General features: G+C 36.2%; 1 protein-coding gene across 1 annotated transcript in view; it reads right to left on the bottom strand.

The window, feature by feature from the left end:
- The window catches only part of LEKR1 (leucine, glutamate and lysine rich 1), a 187,852-nt gene extending 169,388 nt beyond the window's left edge, over window positions 1-18,464 (bottom strand). The window contains exons 1-3 of the mRNA XM_028103184.2: window positions 18,395-18,464; window positions 15,487-15,554; window positions 3,798-4,012 (exon numbers count right to left, since the gene is read on the bottom strand). Coding sequence (XP_027958985.1) covers window positions 3,798-4,012; window positions 15,487-15,554; window positions 18,395-18,446 — 335 coding nt within the window. The 5' untranslated portion in view covers window positions 18,447-18,464. The remainder of the gene's footprint in view (window positions 1-3,797; window positions 4,013-15,486; window positions 15,555-18,394) is intronic.
- Window positions 18,465-20,665: the final 2,201 nt, after the last annotated feature.

The following is a 20,665-nucleotide window of genomic DNA, read 5'->3' on the forward strand; positions in this document are numbered from 1 at the left end:
CATGCCATCAAAGATGAACAGATAACAAGCATTTGAAAAGATGTTCAACATCATATGTCATCAGGGAAATGAAAATTAAAATGACGAGATACTACTACACACCCATTAGAATGGCCAAAATCGAAAACACCAACACCACCAACTTCTGGTGAGGATGTGGTAACAGAACTCTCATTCATTGCTGCCAGGAAAGCAAAGTGATAGAGCCACTGTGGAAGACAATTTGGCAGTTTCTTACAAAATTATACATACTCTTACCATATGATCCAGCAATCACACTCTTGGGTATTTATCCAAAAGAGTTGAAAATGTAGGTCCATACAAAAACCTGCACACGAATATTTATGGAAGCTTTATTCATAATTGCCAAAACTTGGAAGCAACCAAGATGTCCTTCAGAAGGTGAAAGGAGAAATAAACTGTGGTATAACCAGACAATGGAATATTACTCAATGCTAAAAAGAAATAAGCTGTCAAGCCATGAAAAGACATGCAGGAAACTTAAATGCTTATTACTAAGTAAAAGAACCTGAAAAGGCTACATATTGTATGATTCCAACTATATGACATTCTGGAAAAAAACAAAACTATGAAGACAGCAAATGGATCAGTGGCTGCCAGTCCTTAAAAGGGAGGGAAGGATGAACAGGCACAGAGGATTTTTATCCTCATGAATGGGATGAGTGTCCTTCTAAAAGAGACCTTGGAGAGCTCCCCTGCCTCTTCTACCTTGTAAGGATACAGCAAGACAGCTATCTATGAATCAAGAAGGGGTGGAAGGAGCTACCCTTCCAAATACACCAGCACCTTGATCTTGGACTTCCAGCCTCCAGAGCTGTGAAAAATAAATAAATAATGTTGTTTATAACCACCCAGTGTATGGTTAATGCTGAAAAGCAAAGTTCTACTGAAGATGTTATTGCAACCATGCTGGTCAAATCAAGTAAATGTACACTGGACTATGCCACGGAGTGATAATTATGACACTGCTGACATCTGGATAAAATTTTTTTAAAACTGGCATGATACTGACACTGACACAAAATCTTGGAATTAGAAAAGGGTCTTTCAGAGTGATTATTTCTCCATAGTATCTCTAAGAAAAATTTACTCTTGAAATAGTTTCCATGAAATAAAACTAAAAATGATGAAAACATCTTTAAAATTCTTGTTTTAAGAGGAGTCTTCCACAAAGTGGAGAGAAACCACGGGCCATTTACTGCCAGCTGCACTGTGAACCTGGAGATGCTTCTAGACTTTTTCAGATCTTATTTTTCTTCATTTATAAAATTCTGGCATTGGACCAAATGAACTTGTTATATTTGCCCAAATGGACTAAGACATCAATAGCATAAAACAGAGAGTCCAGAAATAGACTAGAATAGAAATTAATAGGTAGCATTTCAAACCAAGGGAGAAAGAATGAAAGATATAATGAATAATATTGGGATAACAAGCCATACATTTAGAAAACAACAATAAACATGAAATTATAAATCCACCAGACAAAAATTAATTCCAAATAGATTAAAAAGGTAACTAAAACATCAATGCTATAAAAGTTTTAAATATATGTTGGTTTTTCAACTTGCCTGAATCTAGGTTAGTGTTAATCAGGTGAGTTTCTGTTGTTCATAACCAAAAGAACTTGACACAGAACTCTAACCAGAATTTAGCATAGAATATTAAAAAAAATCAATGCAGAAAAAACACAATAAACAAAAAGATAAGCAACCATGAGAAAATATTAGCAACATATATAAACAAAGTATAATGTCCATGTTATATTAAAATCTCCTATAAGTAAAGAAAACTAAACAACCCAATAGAAATTTGGACAACAGATATGAGCAAGTAATTAACAGAGGAAGAAATATAAATGTCTAATGAACATATGAAAAAATGTTCAACCTCATTAGAAATAAAGAAACACAAATTAAACACCCATGAAGTAACTTTTTTCACTCAAGAAAAAAGCAAAAATTTGTTGGGGCGCCTGGGTGACTCAGTCGGTTAAGCATCCAAGTCTTGAGTTTGGCTCAGGTTGTGATCTCAGGGTCATGAGATCGAGCCCTGTGTCAGGCTCCACACTGGGCATGGAGCCTGCGTGGGATTCTCTCTCTTCCTCTATGTTTGCCCCTCCCCCTCTTAAGAAAAGTAAAATCTGAAAAACTCTAATATTAACGACAAGTAGGAAAATGGCCACTTTATCAACTATTGGCCAAATATAAATTAACACTATCTTCTCAAAGGACAATTTGGTACAACATTTATTAGAATTTTAAATTGACTTTTCCTTTCTTTCAGCAATTTCACTTCTAGGAATTTATCCCACAGAAAACATACATACATAAGAATATAAATATAGGTACTATCTGTAGTAAGTATTGGAAATAATCTAAATGTCGAAAAGAAAAATGGTTAAGTAAATTATGGTATATTCTTAGTAAAGAAAATGTTGTAACAGTTAAAAACAAGATAGATCTATATGTATTAACATGGAACAACTTTCAATATATATAAATTAAGTGGCAAAAGTCACAGAATGACATATTGAATATATTGCTTATATTTAAAACCAGTCTATCAAAAGATGAAGATTTTTAAATTATACATCTTATATAATACATTAGATATCTTAAAGAAATATATCTATAATAAAGGTAAAGGCACAATAAAGGATCTAGAAAGATATACACCAAACCATTAAAAGCGGTTTTATCTCCAGTAAGAAGAAATCAGAATAAAAAGGGAATTCCTTGCCTTTTCTTCTATCTACTTCTTTTACTTTGTGTGTTTACATATGACTTATATAATTCAATATATTATTAAAGAAAGTAAAATGTAAATATAGCAAGCAAAAGAATTTCTGCTCTGACAGGCAAAAACCCTCCAACTCTAAAATTTTAAACTAAATACTTCAAACTTTTTATTTTTCCACTCAAATATTACAAAATACTTTAGTACTCAGATTTGAAATTGAAGAAACTGTAACAAAATTTTCTTAGTAAAGGTCTAAGAAATATCGGGCTCAATGGAGGTTTAACGTATAAAAATGTATAATAAAATGTAATTGAAGTTCTTAATCCTAAGAGATTTAACAAAGTTTCTACTCTTACAAAGACATATTCATTACATTCATTAAATTCAAGATTTACTAACATCAACTGTTGATACTTTAAATGGAGAAATAATCATTAATAAGAAAAAGGAAAAGCCATAAAATACCAGCAAAAACCCTTCTATAGAAGTGTCTGTATAAATCCACTGAAGTGTCTCTAGGCAGACTAAATTGCTGATTAGATTCAACAGCATTAAGAACTCATTCTTCAATTTTATTCCAATTTCAGTGATTTAGAATCATATACCGATTTTAACATTTTGGCATCCTTTTCAAAACATGAAAACCTTATTCTATAAATCTAAATATTTGAGGCCATTTAAAAACAAATGTTAAGTATCAAAAACTACCAAAATTCACCTGGTTTTTGATAGACAAATCTTCCTAATGATAAAATTAGGATATATATCTGGGGAAAAATAAAACTTGACCCATCTCAACATATAATTACTGAATTAACTGATTTCTAATTATTCAAATAGTAAATACATGTCTCAAAGAAATGTTCAAACTATAATATGTTTAATAATTATTAATGATAAAATGAACTCAAATATATTAAAGTGTAACTTATAACTGATTTAGAGAAATTCTAGAAAAACATTCAAAGTCTATTTATTTCCTGTACTTTTCTTTCAAACTAAATAAATGACAGGAGAGAATAACAGACTCCAACCTTTCTGTTTTGGATTCACTGTCAATTCTGTACTGTTCAAAATCTTGACTAAGAGACCGTAGCTTTTCTTGAAGTCTCTTTTCACGGTCTACGCTTCCTTGATAAAATTTCATCTCTTTTTCCATCACTTTCACTTTTTCTTCCATAGCCTTAAACTCATGAAGAATAAGATAGCTGACTCCACAGTACTTACAAACTTTTTCTTCAGGAGACATCTAGAAAACAGACATACATACAGACAGACAGACATACATAAATTAAAATGATATTTTTTAAATTCTGAAAAGCAAAGTTCTCTACTGAAGATGTTATTGCAACCATGCTGGTCAAATCAAGTATGCCACGGAGTGATAATTATGACACTGCTGACATCTGGATAAAATTTTTAAAACTGGCATGATACTGACACTGACACAAAATCTTGGAATTGGAAAAGGGTCTTTCAGAGTGATTATTTCTCCATAGTATCTCTAAGAAAAATTTACTCTTGAAATAGTTTCCATGAGATAAAACTAAAAATGATGAAAATATCTTTAAAATTCTTGTTTTAAGAGGAGTCTTCCATGAAGTGGAGAGAAACCACGGGCCTTTTACTGCCAGCTGCACTGTGAACCTGGAGATGCTTCTAGGCTTTTTCAGATCTTATTTTTCTTCATTTATAAAATTCTGGCATTGGACCAAATGAACCCTTAAGTTCCTGTTCAGTTTTAACATTGTATGCTTTTTACAGAATTTAACAGAATTTATGCTAGAATTCTGTCATAAAACCACAAATCGCAAAAACATTTTGAACCTAACATCTTCTCTCCCAGTCCTTCTCCTTTCACATAGGTATGGTAGATACCTATGGTAGATTTTATAGACAGGGAAATGGCAACCACTTAAGCTGAATAACCAGCTGATACATGGAGACATTGGGATTAAACCCAAGTCTATCTAAACCCAGCACCTACTCCTGTAACCATTTGTGTCATATTTATCTGCCATGTGAAGGTCAGCTAAATCATCTTCCTTCCTTCACATAAAATGTTCGTATATCTCTGGTCAACATAAGGGTAGTGAAAAATGGAATTTTAGCAAAGTCAAGAGAGAGGTAATTCTTTTTTCTGTCTCAAGTATATAAATGTTCTTCAAGTAGACTCTACTCTACTTGTCCTGCTATTCAAAAAGGATGAGAGACAGCTTCATTAAATATTTGCTCCAGGGTACTAAAATGAAAGCAACACTTTTAAGTGCTACTTTTAATGCAACCTCCCTCAAGATTGTAGAAACTGCTCCCTTAACTAAGAGTGACAGCACCTCATCTGCCTATCAATGCCATTACACAAGAGTCAGATGAAACAAACTAATAACAAATTTTTACATAGTAACATTTTGTTCATCTAAAGTTCAATAATAAAAATTTCAAATCAAAAAACATAATATTATGGGATACGGACAAATGACAACATCAATCATCTAACTGCCAGCAATACCAAAATTACAGATTTGTAAAACAACAAGTTTGGAGGAAATCATAAAGATAACTTGGTTCAAGCTCTGGATGGGTTCATAAAGTCTACTCCACTCTAGTAAGTCATTATCCTGACTATTTCAACATCCCAAATGATGGGAAACTACTTTGTAAAGCAGCCTGTTTATCTTCTGATGGCTTTGTCTCCCAGGAAATTCTTTCTCATGTTGACCCCAGATCTGCCTCCCTGGAATATCCACTGGTCCTAGACCTCCTAGGAACCATGTGGAACAACCCTAGAGCTCTTTCTAATATTTAAAAACAGCTTTCAGGAACACTCCATATCTTCTCTTCTCCAGGTCAACACTTCCAGATCCCTTAGCTGTTTCCCATATAACATGGTTTTGAATTTCTTCCTTATTCTAAATAATTTTCTCTGAACTTGTTCCAGTGTTCTATATATGTCTCAAAGTATGGTGCCCAGAATTTAATACTCCAGTGTGGTTGGTCTCACTGAACAGAATAAGAGAGGGCTCAAGCCTCCCTCATTCTAATATCTCATAAGTAATATCATTGGTAGTACCTTCTAATGCAACCTTAGATCATGACTGTCTTTTATATTTTCAGCAATTATATGTTATTATATACAACAGACTTTTATGTTTAAAAAAAAGCCCCTATTTTTTAAAAATATACTTCAGTACAAAACCATCTTTCATTATATTAAATATACCAATCTATTCCTTCCCATGTGTGTCCGCTTTTTTAAGAGAATCCACCTTCTACAGTCCTGGCTGCTCTGTTTAGTAAAATAACTAAAACTCCCTCCACCTATCCACCCTAGCCATGGCTGACTGGGGGATGAGGATTAGACATTAGACCCAGAAGAACCAAGCCCTAAGCTGGGATGAGCCAACCAGACTTATAAGTGCTGAAGACCCAGGTATTTGGGACACCTTTAAGCAGTCTTAACAGAGAAGGATCATATAAGGTACAGAGTTAGCCACATTACTGGAATGAGGGAGAAAAATGAACAGACACACAGAGACAAGATAAGACAAAGATAATCTGGATCCAGAGTAGGAGAGGAAAAAAGGAACCAAAGACCTTCAAATTCCTCACTTCAGTTCTCTTGAGACCTAGCTGCCCTTCTTGCCCTTTGGGGTCCACGCCCAATCTTCCTGCATTATTCTCTTTCCCTCTTATACTACCTATTTCTTGCAACCAATAACCTTCATTCTATCATGTGAGTATTTGGCTTTTCAGATTGAAGTGCTGGAAAATAAATATAATTATAAATATAAGTAAATAAATAACATATATTTATACATAAATATCTTAGACACACATATATTTTGAAGATAGGTATGTCTTAGTCTCAGCCTTTAGTTACTGACTTTTGTATCCAGGAAATTTTAAGCTTTGTGTCTTTTTCAAAACTGATCATTGTAAGTTGCTTTATCCATCCAATTCATTGATTAAAAATGTTGAATATGACAAAATTGAGGAAAGAACTCCACAGCATGTCATAAATACTTGGTTGATACTGATCTATTATTCAGCACATTTGAAGAGTTGAAGCTACAACTTTCAACTGGTTATTAAACTACCCAATTATCTTTATACTGATTCATATTGTCTTCAGGAATATTATGACAAACTTTGTCAAATGTCTTCATAAACTCCATATATTCTATGGCTACTACAGTTCCTGGATCTAGTAACGGTACACAAAATGGAATGGCAGGACCTACATGCCAGTTCCCTTAATGAACGTAAAATTGGCTCAACGGCTATTGCTTTCTAGTATATACTCACAAACCACCTTTTATTTTTTTAAGATTTATTTATTTGAAAGAGAGAGCGTGTGTGCTCCTGCACATGAGTTGGGGGAGGGGCAGAGTGAGAGGGAGAAGCAGACTCCCCACTGAGCAGAGACCCGATGCCAGCCTGGATCCCAGGGCCCAGAGACCATGACCTGAGCCGAACACAGACGCTTAACCAACTGAGCCACCCAGGCACCCCCTACAAATCACCTTTTAATAAATATATTCTAGTATATTGTCTGGGATTGAAATTGAGTTCACTAGTTGTAATTTATGCTTATTTTACACATGGGATGGCATTTGTACATTATCCTCTTACTCTCTACATGTTCTCAAAGATCACCAACCACAGGCCCATTCAAAGGTACTATCAGTTCCTGGGAATATAATTTATCTAGGTCAAGAGACCTGAACTAATTCAGAACAGATGGGTATTTTCTTATAATTCCTTTCCTCACTGTGAGTTTTGGTTCCTTCTCATCAATTTGAAAATTATATTGCTTACTTAAAGGCACTTTCATTCTTAACCTTATGTCTATTAATCATGGTTCTTGCCCAGATTCTGGCAAAATGCCTTATCCTCATCCTAAAGAAAACTCTTGCTGGGTGGAGCTTATTTGCAGCCTGATGTACAAAACAAAAAGAGTATACATTTCACAGTTACAAAAGCTATTAGAATGTTATTTTACCACAGCCATTAAGTGGGGGGTGGATGTAGCTGAAATATATGAAGTAATACATTTTATAGAATCTTCTAGACGTTCAACAAAGAGAGCCCCAACATGACATTATGAGCTAGGAAACAAGACAATCAAATTATAAAATAATAAGTCCATAAAAAGAGTCTCCAGACTTGGCCTGGTACAATCTGAATCACTGATTGATCTATGTTAAATAAGTATATTGAACAAAAGTTTTCAATGTCGTTAACTTGTAAATAATTTTCCATAAGTAAAACTACAACAGAAAGAAATATAATAACCCTTTCAAATTCTTTGTGTTTGTATGGGCTAATTACTTAAGACATTTTTGTGAAACTTGAGAAATTATTAAATACTATAATTATGTTCCCAAATGAAGTAAAAGTTACCTGTTTTTTGTGAAATATAATTTGTGCTTCATTCTTATAACCTGGTGTTATATCACGTCCTCATTTTGTAAGTAAAATAACGACATGCTGTCATTCTTGACAAAAGAGCTAACATTAGGATGTTTTTGCTTTCTACAAGATGCACTTTAGAGGAGGCATCAACAAATGCAGTATATTAAACGTACAGCTATTTAAAATAAATTATAAAATAAACTTCACAAGTTCAGTGTTTGTACTTTTAAAATTATAGTTATTTAATATAAAAATGATGCAAAATTTTTAAAAGGTTAAATTAGGCTTCGGATCCTTTTCAAAGTTCCTGTCTTTGCTTCAACTAGGAAAGGCACTCCAGTAACCTCCTGCTGCCCAAATGAGGCATTCTCTGCTCCAAAACTGTTCCTTCTTTCTTCCCCCACCCATCCCATGCTTTTTGTCCTTGGATAAGGAAGAAAGAAACATAAACTATTTCACACAGGTAAGAGTGACAGCAGTATAAAATGTTAACCTTTCTAAGAGGTCTTCCATTTAAAAAGATGCAAAGAGCGTCTAGCTAGTGAATTTCATTAGGATTGGGAGAAACACTTTGAGACAGGACAGTGTGCCTTTTGAATCATTAAGTATACAGGCCACCTGACCATTTCATAAAGCCATCAGGAACCTTCTTTATCAATAAGTCAAGTTGCTACACCATCAATTTAGAGATCAATTGGCAAAGAACATCTACAAAAAACCTTTGCCAACATTATATGTAATGGTGAAAAATTGTGTGTTTTTTCCTCTAATATCAGTAACAAGGCAAGGATATCCATTCTCTCTACTCTTATTCAACATAATTCTGGAAGTTCTAGCATAGAAGAAGGCAAGAAGAAGTAAATGGTATATATACCAGAAAGAAAGAAAGAAAACTGTCCCTATTTGAGAGGACATGGTTGTCTACATAGAAAATCCCAAAGAATCTACAATAAAACTAGAACAAATAAGTTCAGCAAGGTCAATGATCAAAGAATAACATAAATAAATTATAGTTGTACAGATTGCCAGTGAACACCTGGACAGTGAAATTAAAAATACAATACTGATGATTGCTCAAAAAAACGAAATACTTAGGCATAAATCTAACAAAACGTACAGTATTTATATGCTAAAAACTATAAAAACACTGAAGAAAAAATAAAAGATCCAAATATACAGAAAAACATACTGAAGACTCAAAATATTAAAAATAGCAATTGTCCCGAAATTTATATATATATAAGCTTAATGTAATTCTTATCAAAATTTCAGCAAAATGTTTTTAAAGATATAGACAGGATTGTTCTCAAATTTATATGGAAAGGCAAAGGAACTAGAAGAGCTAAAACAATTTTGAAAAAATAAAGTGGAAAGAATCATTTTACCTGATTTCAAGACATACTATATTGCTACAGTAATCAAGACTGTGTGGTATTAACAGAGGGACAGACACATAGATCAATGGAATAGAATAGCAAACCCAGAAATAGATCTGCATAAATATATCAAACTGATTTTTTGCAATGGTCGAAAAGCAACTCAGTGAAGGAAAGACAGCCTTTTCAACAAATGGTGATGGAACAATCAGATACTCATAGGTTAAAAGGAAGGGAAGGAGGGAAGGAAGGAGGGAGGGAGGGAGGGAAGGAGGGAGGGAAGGAGGGAGGGAGGGAGGGAGGGAGGGAGGGAGGGAGGGAGGGAAGGAGGAAAGAAGTTATACTAAACTCATACCCAATACAAAAATTAATTCAAAATGATTATGGACCTAAATGTAAAACATAAAAATATTATTTTAGAAGGAAAAAAACCTAGGAGAAAATTTTCAGGATTTTCTAGGCAAGGAATTCTTATATTTGATACCAAAAGCATAATCCATAAATGGAAAAACTGGTAAGCTGGATTTCATCAAAATCTGAAACTTTTGTTCTGCAAAAGACCATATGAAGAGGATAAAAAGACAAGCTATAGACTGGGAAAAAAATATTTACAAATCACATATCTGACAAAGGACTGTTATCTAGATTACACAAGAACTCTTAAAACTCAACAGTTTAAGAAAATCCAATTAGAAAACACATGGTCAAAAGACAGGAAGAGAGACTTCACCTAAGAAGATATATAGATGCCAAATAAGCACATGAAAAGATATTCATCATTAGCCATTAGAAAAATGCAAGTTAAAACCACAATGAGATATCACTATAGATCTATCAGAAAAGCTAACATAAACACTAATGACATCAAAGTCTGGTAAAGATGCAGAAAAGGTGGCTCACTCATACACTGCTGTTGAGAATGTAAAATGGGACAGACCTCTGGAAAAGTTTGACAGTGTCAAAAAACTAAACATGCAGTGCAACTAGTGTACAACCTAGCAATTGCACTCTTGGGCATTTATCTCAGGAAAATGAAAACATATGTTCACATAAAAACATATACATGAATATTTACAGCTTTATACATAATAGTCAAAAACTGGAAAAAAATCCAGATGTCCTTCAACAGGTTAAACTGTAGTACCTTCATACCCTGGAACACTTCTCAGCAACAGAAAGGAATAAACTACTGATACATGCAACAACCTGAATAAAGCTCCAGAGAATTACAATGAGTGAAAAAACTAATCCTAAAAGGTTACATACTGCTTGATTCCATTTAGATAACACTCTTGAAATGACATAATTATTGGATATCGATGGTTCCAAGGGGTCATGAATTAGGGGTGGGAGGTGGGGTAGTGGAGGTGTGTGAAGAGGTAGTTGAGGTGAGGGTGGTTATAAAAGGGCAACACAAGGACCCCTTGTTGTGACAGAACTGTTCTACATCCTGACTGTATCGATGTCAATATCCTGGTTATGAGACTGCAGCACAGTTTTGCCAGATATTACCACTGGGGGAAACTGGGGAAAGAAGGGGAAGCTGGGGAAGAAGAAGCTGGCATCTCTTAGTTTCATTTCTTGCAACTACATGTGAATCTACAGTGATCTCAAAATAAGAATCTTACTTTTAAAACCGTAAAAGTAAAAATAAATCAATCTGGGACTGAAACACAGAGATTAACCCATAAAGAAATTTTATTGAGCAATTTTAAGAAATGTTGGCTTCACACATAAATTATACATGACACACTCTGTTTATATAAATACACTTCCAAAGTGTATTTCCTCCAATACCTATTTTTCCACTGGGAAACCTCACCTTAGACACTATGACCCTCTGCAGCCAGCCAACAAAAGTATTTTGGACTTAAAAAAAAGAAAAAAAAGTATTTTGCAGATTTTTCAAGATTCATAGTAAAAAAACTGTTTTTCCTAATGAACTATCTTGGATTACAAGATTAACTGAATAGTCTCTCCAAAAATTACATTGCTTCCTATTTCTTTTGTCATTAAGTTTTAAAACTACAATTGCTTAAAATCACAACACACGTACTCACACCCACATACAAATATCACTTTTTCAGGATGCTAGTGCTAATATTTCTATGACTATATTCTCTTTCTTTTTCCTCTACTTTAACTCAACACAAAATCTGACCCTAGCCACAGTGGCCCAAAATGACCTGGAAAATTACGTTTATTTTTTCTGGCAATGACAATCTGTGCTTGGAAACATAAAACTGTTATTCTGAATAAATTTCAAAGTTCCAAAGTACTAAAATTACTTTACTGAAACAGGACAAAATGAGCTGTTACTGCTAGAGAAAGGGATTGTTATCCCAGAAAGAACAGTGTGCTCTCCAGCCCTTGCACCATCACTTCTGTTTTATAAAATAAACAACTCTGGTCTCTTTATTTTACTTCATGTTCTGTGGTAATAAATATCTTTTGAAGCTAAAATTCTATTACAAGTGTTCATTTTGTCACCGTTTTAAAAAACAAAAGATCAGTTTTACTTTTGCAAAAGAACTAATTTTTCCATTAGTTTGCTGGAGTTATTTTGACTTCTGCATATGTCCCCTAACAAAAACAGCCAAAGGAAAGTTGTTCGTTGCTTCTTTTTCTAAAAAAAAAAAAAAAAAAAGCCCACCTGTCTCTAACATCAGTTGACATTCAGAAGGGGAATAAATAAAGAATTATTACTTTGCTGATCTATAAGTATTGTTTTAGTTTTAAATTGTGGCAATTCTAAACTTAGACCAAGTGCATTCTGCTTTCAGAATGCTGGATGAAAATTCTAGCAAAGCTGTTGGATATTGGAAGTCAGAGACCGGTGGGGGTTAGCTCAGTCTAGAGAGAGTAGACTTAGAGATATGGTCTAAGAACATTCACAAGTGAACTATAGTCTAGCAGCAGACAAAGTGGACAAGTGTGGTCCTGCTGCCCAGCCCATGGGCCTGTTTTACATTTTCTGCTACTTAGGGATATGGATGTCTGAGGTGTGTTTTATGCTTAGTCAGAAACTGTGATAAAAAGCAAAAAGAGTTAGGAATGGGAGTCAAAAAGAGTATTTTATTTTTTCTTCTCTAAGATTTCCTAAGAAGATGAGATCAGGGGGAGTTAATTTAACAATTGTAGGCTTCTAATCAGGAAATGGATTCTCTAACTGTGCTGCTTGTCATCAGCATTTCTTCTTCACACCTGTCCCCACCACCCTTACTTTTTCTTGCAACTCTTTCAATTACTACCTATTTTGCTATTAATAGTACAGTATAGTACATTTTCACATTATCATGTATCTTTCATGGGATTTATTGACCATCTATTTCCAGATCATACAGCAAAAGTACAGAAAGAAATAAATAGGAAAGTTCACCTTTTCTTTCCTGATTTCTACACTAACCTTCCTTGCCTACACACAGGGGAAAAAAAAAAAAAAGGAAAACCAGCAGGTGCTTCTCTAGGAAAAAGAGCCAGCATAAAAACTAACACAAAAGGTTAACAGAAGAATTAAAAAAAAAAAAAAAACCTTTGAAAAACCTGTCACCACATACTGATCCACAAACCTCCCGTACTTGTTTATCTAATAAAGAAATGAGCACAATTTCAAAGCCATTGTGGAATAAATGATTTTTCTTCATATTAATAATGAAATGGTTCTAGAATTGTTGAATCACTAAAATGCATACCTATAACTAATATAACACTTGTATGTTAACTGTACTGGAATTAAAATAAAAACTTAATATAAGAAACTGAAAAAAATAATGAAACAGTTCTAATCTGAAGTATTCTTACCATTATAAGCTATTTATCTATTTAACATGGTTCTTTACGAAATGATGTATGCAAGCTGACTAAATAGATATACTGCCTGATCAGTGAGCAATTTAACAAGTTGCATTATGGACAATCTAGATGAATCAAAGGTAAGTAAGAAGTTGTGGAAAACAAATAACTGACTTAGACTGTGCTTAATAGGCTGTGGCTACATGTAGACATTTTCATTGTGTTATAATCAAGTATCCAGAACAGTGTCTAGCACATAATAGGCACTTGATAAATATTTGTGGTATAAATGTATCTAACTTAGGTCTGAAAAAGTGCAGAGCTGCACTTTACATTCTAAACATTCAACAGGACAAGGGCTACAATTGGCATAATTGTCCAGGGCTTTAGGCAGCTGAGTTTCTCCTGATGTCCCTTCTCTGCACTGTATGGACAGCTGCCTGCCATTCCTGCCTTAAGAATATATCTGTAGATTTATGAAAGGATTGGTTTTACCATTTTTAAACAATTTACTTATATAGTACCTTAAACATGAGAAGAAAGCATTCTGCAACTTTGAGAACAGTATCATTAAAATAAATACATACTCTTTCACATATTCAAAAAATTTACATTGTTAAACATTCTCTAACTTGGCCAGCTTTTTCTCACCAGTAAGCTTCTGTTACCTTGGCCTAGGATGCGTATTCCCATCTGTCTACAGAAATACACAGCCTTCAAGGGCTTTCGCCCACCTAAAGCTCCCCCGCTGACCATCCCAATATCAGGGATTCCTCCCACCCCCCACCTCTCCACTCTCAAAGAAGATACTACCTTATATGACATTTAAATCATTAACTGTCTTCTAGAGTTATTTTTTCATGTCATTATACATCCTCTTCCTTAGGATCTGCAGTATGGGTATTGTTTCTTTCAGACTGTTTTGTTCTGTTTCTCTTAATCTCTACCATACCAGCCTAGTACATGGAAAGAACTCAGCTGAGTGAGAGAGGAAGAATATACCATGTCTTCAAATACATATAAGCACCATTTCTCAGATAAATATAGCATAGCTAAACTCTCTGTGCTTAATATCTCTTACATGTAACTTAAAAGGTGAAGCAAATTAAATGCAATGGTTTAGAAGGTCTTTTTCTGGTCTTTTCCCTTCCAGTTCCTGCTAGGTTGCATTTTACATAAATCTGAAAGACATGCAGTAACATTAAGCATCAAGTTAAATCAATGGAATGATTAATGCTAACAGGCAGCCCAAAGCAATGTGCACAAAGGATAAAAGCATATCCGAGGAATGACTGAAATTTTTAATTAAAAAGTAACGGACTGGTGGTTAATTAAGAGCTGACTGTAGATTTACCGAAAAATCTCAATGATTAATGATAGCTAATGTTTGAGGTTTCAATACACAATTTGTCAATCAGTTTCAAAGAGATATTTTAAAAATTAAACTGTTAACAATGTATGCATTGCCAAACTAAATATAGGATAAATGCTTCTGCCTGAGGATAGCTATGAACTCACAGGGAGGAGAGCAGGATAGAAACTGTAAAGAAAAATTGATTGTTAACCAGATTCAATGAGTTGATACATATGAAAGGGTTTAAAACAGTGCTTGGTACATAAGTGGCAAAAATTAAGGTGAAACTGAAATAGACCTTTATATGGAGAGAGACACCAACATTTAGCATCACATAAACTTACAAACTAATTGTAGTTTCTATAATAGCTTACTACTAATTATCCATTTTGCAAATACAGAATAAGATTCACTTAAAATTTTAAACAGGCCCATGTATTTCCATTTTTTACAACAAGATTTTTTCTCCTGAAAAGCTGCTAGAAAAATATTTAAATATAGTATTTGGACACTCCTGAGTCCCTCTTTTCACAAAAGCTCCACAAATACCTCGTCAAATACTGTGCTGGAATTAAAGATGTCTTCCTTCATAGGTTAAACATTCTTTGCACTGAATTGAATTCTACAATCTGGCCATTATGGTTATTCCCCTTACCACTCCATCAATTCATTGCAGATGCCCTGACCAAAATAAATGTAAAACCTCTGAAATCATTCCCCCAGGTTTTATATCTACCTTAAAAGGCTCTTAATGTTATGCTGTAATAACACAATACAATATCATACCTTTTGGATTTCTTCAGGTAATTCATGCATGGGGATGTGACGATCCATAATTTCCCAAAATATGAGTTCTGAAGTAAAATAATATAAAAACATTTATAGCAATAGTCAGAATTGAAATAATGTGAGTAAAATTCAAATTAAAAGATATAAATTCTTGGGAGTACTCAAAGATGAATGGTGATAACGGTTATTTCATCAACTCAATGTTAAAAGGTACAACCAACTGGGCTTTTCTCAGTTAGCTATTAGGCCAATAGAATAGGAAAGATAACAGACAACTGAGTTAGAAACATTTTCTTTAGAACTTTAAAGTCTAATTGTAATTTCTGTGGTAGTTTACTACTAATGATTTGTTTTGCAAATACAGAATAAGTGTCACTTAAAATTTTAACAGGACTATTTCTGTTTTCTTAAAAAAAAGGTGGGGGTCCAAAAACTTAAAAGTATCTAAATATAGTATTTTAGTTCAGCAGATAAGAAAAACAATTGTGACATGAATGCTGGTTTAGAGGATGAAGTATGAAAAAAACAGTTATCAAATTAAGTATCATATGCAGGCCCTGAAGAGTCATCAAAGCATGAGAAGTGTTCATTTTACTTAAGATGAACATTTACATAACTTTATGCAGATATTTTACTTTAATAGATTTTCATTTTCTAATAAAACAACTCAACATAAAATTCTATCACTACTTTCATGTAACTACCCAAGATGAATGGAGACAGTACTTTTGGCGTTTTTTTTAATCTTTCCCAAATATGGAGAAAATACAGTTTCCTGAGAAATGTTTATATATACATCTAAGGAGTGAGGAGTAGAAAGAGGGCAGCACAGTAAGATGATACAGGCACAATTCTATAGGAAGGAAGAAAATCTGAGGGCCAGTAGTAGACAAGGAACAACCTAGGAGTTCAGGAAGGAAAAACGTCTTATCTTTCTGGTGGGAATGGGAAACTAGGGAAGGCTTCCAGACGCTGTTTGCTTTTGATCAGAGAAGGGTTTTGACACAAAGATAGACTGGAGGCGTAGTACTCTGAGACAGCAACCTCGGCCACAACAAGGTGTTAGGGAAATTGTCGACAAAAATTTCTGTAGTGGCAGTATTTTTTTTTTAATAGTGCAACCATTGGTGGAAAGAAAATTCCACAAAGCATGCTGTTTTAATGAGATGCTGTTTAAAACAAATAATGAGCTGTCTTCCCATATAAAGATAATGTGTGTGTGTGGTAAAGTTAACTGACATAGCTAACATAGGCCCACATAGCCAAGTACATGATAATCTGATGTTTGGCGAACTGTCTCTGATGTGGCAAGAGCTCATTATTCACAGGAGGCTCATTATTCTCTCTTCTGTCATTTTACAATGGACTCACCATCAGTAAAATAAGATGGCATCATCTTAATTAAACTCTGGTGGGAGTAGAATTTTTCCCAAAATTACCAACTAAATCTTTTTAAATTCCACCCATAAAATTATTTGAGAGCATGGATCTAGTGACAGTATAAACAAGGGACCAGTGGAACAGTTTTTGTTTATTACTTTCTTTATCTCTAAAGCTATTCCAACTTTGTGTCATTATTATAGCAAGTAGGGAAATTTGGCAGGTTCTAATTATTGAAGAAAAATTAAAAATTAAATACTGCCAACCCAGAAAATCTCTCCACAATGCAGAAAGAAAACAGTCTCATTACTGAATAATCATTTAACTAGACTGATGCGCATCAGAGCCAATCTGCTAATGAGACTACAAAGACAGAAATCCCACCTTTTTTATACAGCTATGTAGATACAATCCATTACATACATCTTCTCAAGAGAAATGGTAACTCGTCCTCAATACAGTCTGTTACACAATTTCATAGTTCGTTTTCAGTTCACCTAGTAATTGAAGTAGCTATCTGCGCTAATTGCGACTGTGCTAAGGAATACAAATCTCTCTGACAGAGCCCTTGGTACTAAAGTAAGGAGCCTAGGCGAAATTCCCAAGGTGACAGGGAGATAGCTTCCTTGATGTTTACATTTTAAAGAAATGGCTCTCACGCCCTCAAAAACATTCTGGGTCTTTAAAAAGATTTGCATAGGTATTAAAGGAACAGAGGAAACATTCACAAATACAGTTTCTCAAGAAAGGGAGGGGGTAAGGTCTCTTTCCTCTTTGGCAACACGGCAATTTTTTAAAATTGTTACTTCACTCTTACATTATTTTGCATGTTTTATCAAATCAATTTCTTTTATTCTTTCACATTACATACATGTAGACTGCCCTTGAGCAAGAGGTGCGGTGAAACTGACAGCAGCTACTAAGTATTTGTGAACCTGCTCTCTTAGCAGGATCACGAAGAAGACGTCGAAAACACAGAAACGTCTGGATTGTTCACTTCCGATTCCCTTCCTCACACAGCAGTGTCACGTTGGGCCATTAACTCACGTTCGGCTTTCAGACCCTTCCGTAAACACACCCTTCCCGTAGTGTGAACCACCCGCAAATGAGCGGGTCAGGGTCAGGTGAAACGGAGTTCTTGTTCTAAGACATTCCTGAAGCAGCGGCATTTTCCAAATAGAAACCAACTGCAAGGCCAGCCAAAACTGCTGGAAGGGTTTTGAAACCCGTCCCTTTCTAACCCCGTTCCCTCGGGACCTAAAGTAGCGGGAAGAGGGAGGAGGGTGCGGGACGGAGGCTGAGCTGCGTTCTCAGGGAGAGTAGAGGACGCCGGGGCCGAGCTGGCTAGCGGAAGCTGTGCGGCGGCCGCAAAGGGGGGCGGAGGAGACGCTCGGGGCCACATTCCCTCGCCGCGGCTCAGCTCTCCGGCCCTCTCCCCACGATGCCAGCACGCCTCCGCTCCGGAACTGCGTCCCGGGGGACTGGGTAGGCCGGGGGGCTCAAGGAAGTCATTTCGTTGTCTCACCTAGACCTCGACTCCCAGTGCGAACGGCTTTCCCGGTCTCCCGGGAGACCATGCTACATGTCGGCCCGACGTCAGGGCGCAGTGACGTCACGGCCCACGCCGTTCGCCAGCGCAGAGCGGGGCTCCCTTGCCACGCTCCGGGCCCCACGCGCCGGGCGGAAGCGGGAAAGCTCACGATGGGGTTGGGAGGGGAGGGCTTGTCTGTAGAGTGCTGTGAGAGGGAAGGGAGGGGCGCGAAGGGCAGGGCGGGGGAGGGCGGGCTGGAGTCGTGGTAGAAGCCGCTGAGGAGAGAAATGCCCCTAGCATCTAGGTGGGTTGGAGAGAGACTCAGCCTGCAGTGGAGGCCCAAGCCCCTATACCTCTGATCCCTGGCTCTAGAGCCCGCATGGCGGACACAGCAGCGGGCAATTATAGTTATTGAGCGCTAAGAGGAGAGAAACCTGTAAAGAGTGTAAAGGGAAGCCCTGGTCATTGGCATTGCAGCGAGGGCAATTGGGAAGGTGTTAGAATTTTCATCCTAGCCCCAAAGTAGTCGGGATGTAAGAGCTTGTTCATTGGGTATCTTGAGAACCCCTGGTACACAAGTTATTTATAGGAGGCTGCACACCTTTACACATGACTTACTTTCCTACCTTCATAAAGCAAGTATTTGTTAATGACCTACTACTAAGAGACAACCACTGCCTACCGGAATGGGGTGATTCTGTGACTAACCCAGGTAGGGGCAGCTATTGGTGTGATTTTGCAAGTGTCTCAATAGTCCCGATCTCTCCTCTTTTTTTAAGATTTTATTTATGTATTTGATAGGGAGACGCGGGGCAGGGAGCCCGGATGTGGGGCTTGACTCCGGGACCCCGGGATCATGACCTGAGCCGAAGGCAGAGGCCTAACGACTAAACCACCCAGGCGCCCCCCCCATCTCTCCTTTTTGAGGATTATATGAGGTCAAAAATGCAGCTCTTACAAGAAAAATAATCTGTGGCTCACTAGCAGAGAAAGAGACATTACTATCAAATGAAGTAAGGTTGAATAAATACAGAGAAAACTAAAACCTGTAGATTTAGAGGTGATCAAACGATGCAGAGCAGTGCTGAAACAATAGTCAAACTACTGATGAGAGCTGTTTATTAATAAGAATGACAGCATGAAGTACTGAACACTCCTAAAAGCCTTGTTCCCCAAAGTCTTGGAGATAGATCTACCCTGTACACTTAACCTGGCTGATAGTTTTGCCCCAAAGCCTACCAACGACTTTGAGTTTTCACCCCCTCAAAGAGCATTTTTCTTCATCTGGGAAAGATAAGCAATAAGAGGACTGAAGAAAGGATTAAGGGGGATAGAGGACAGCCGACAAAGTGGTCAGGTACGGCATGCTTATGAGAAGTGCAAAGAACTCTCAACAGCTATTCATGTTCGGCCTGTTTCTTTGAGGGACAATGAAGGTAGGACTCTTCTCAATAATGGGGTTTAGACTTGGGGCACAAAAATGGCAGTTCATCTAGGTCCACTGAGTGCTTTATCTGGAACAGAAATTGCACACGTAAAGCAAGATGACTCTTCTGAGGCTAGTTTAGCTAGTAGTATGATTATCAGCAATACTATTTATTGAGTAGTTCGTGTATAGGATAAGAAAAGGAAACACTTTAAGGTTGGGAGAAGATACAGCTAAAAGGCTGAAATTCATTCTGTGATTTAATTTCATCTGTCCTTAGTCATGTCTATGTGGCCTCGAGACCATTTTTCCTCCCACCATAAATGTCCACACAGTAAATGTACCTTAGACCTGCACTGTCCAATAAGATAGCCATGATAGCGTGTGACTATTTAGTTAAAATGAAATAAAAAAATTCCATTCCTTTATTGCACTAGCCACAGTACAAGTGCTCGGTAGTCACATGTTGCCACAGCATCAGACAGCCCATATCCAGAACATTATCATCAGAGAAAGTTCTCCTGACCAGGGAGTGGTAGGCCCAGTAAGAATTTCAAGGACAAAGAGTTAATAAATTGTGAAGAATAGCTTTGGTAAAAAGCAATGAAAGGTGTTATTCCTGAAGACCTCAGCAGAGATGAAGAGTTTTGACAGGGTGTTATTTTTTTTTTTAAAGATTTTATTTATTTGACAGAGAGAGTGCCAGAGCATACAAGCGAGGGGAGCAGCAGAGGGAGAAGGAGAAGCAGGCTCTCTGCTGAGCAGGGAGCCTGATATGGGGCTCAATCCCAGGACCCTGGAATCATGACTTAAGCCAAATGCAGACACTTAACCAACTG

The sequence above is a fragment of the Eumetopias jubatus genome, unplaced genomic scaffold (assembly GCF_037043125.1).
Source record: "Eumetopias jubatus isolate StellerSeaLion01/CBP00866 unplaced genomic scaffold, mEumJub1_p1.0 scaffold_1, whole genome shotgun sequence".
NCBI classification, from domain to species: Eukaryota; Metazoa; Chordata; class Mammalia; order Carnivora; family Otariidae; genus Eumetopias; species Eumetopias jubatus.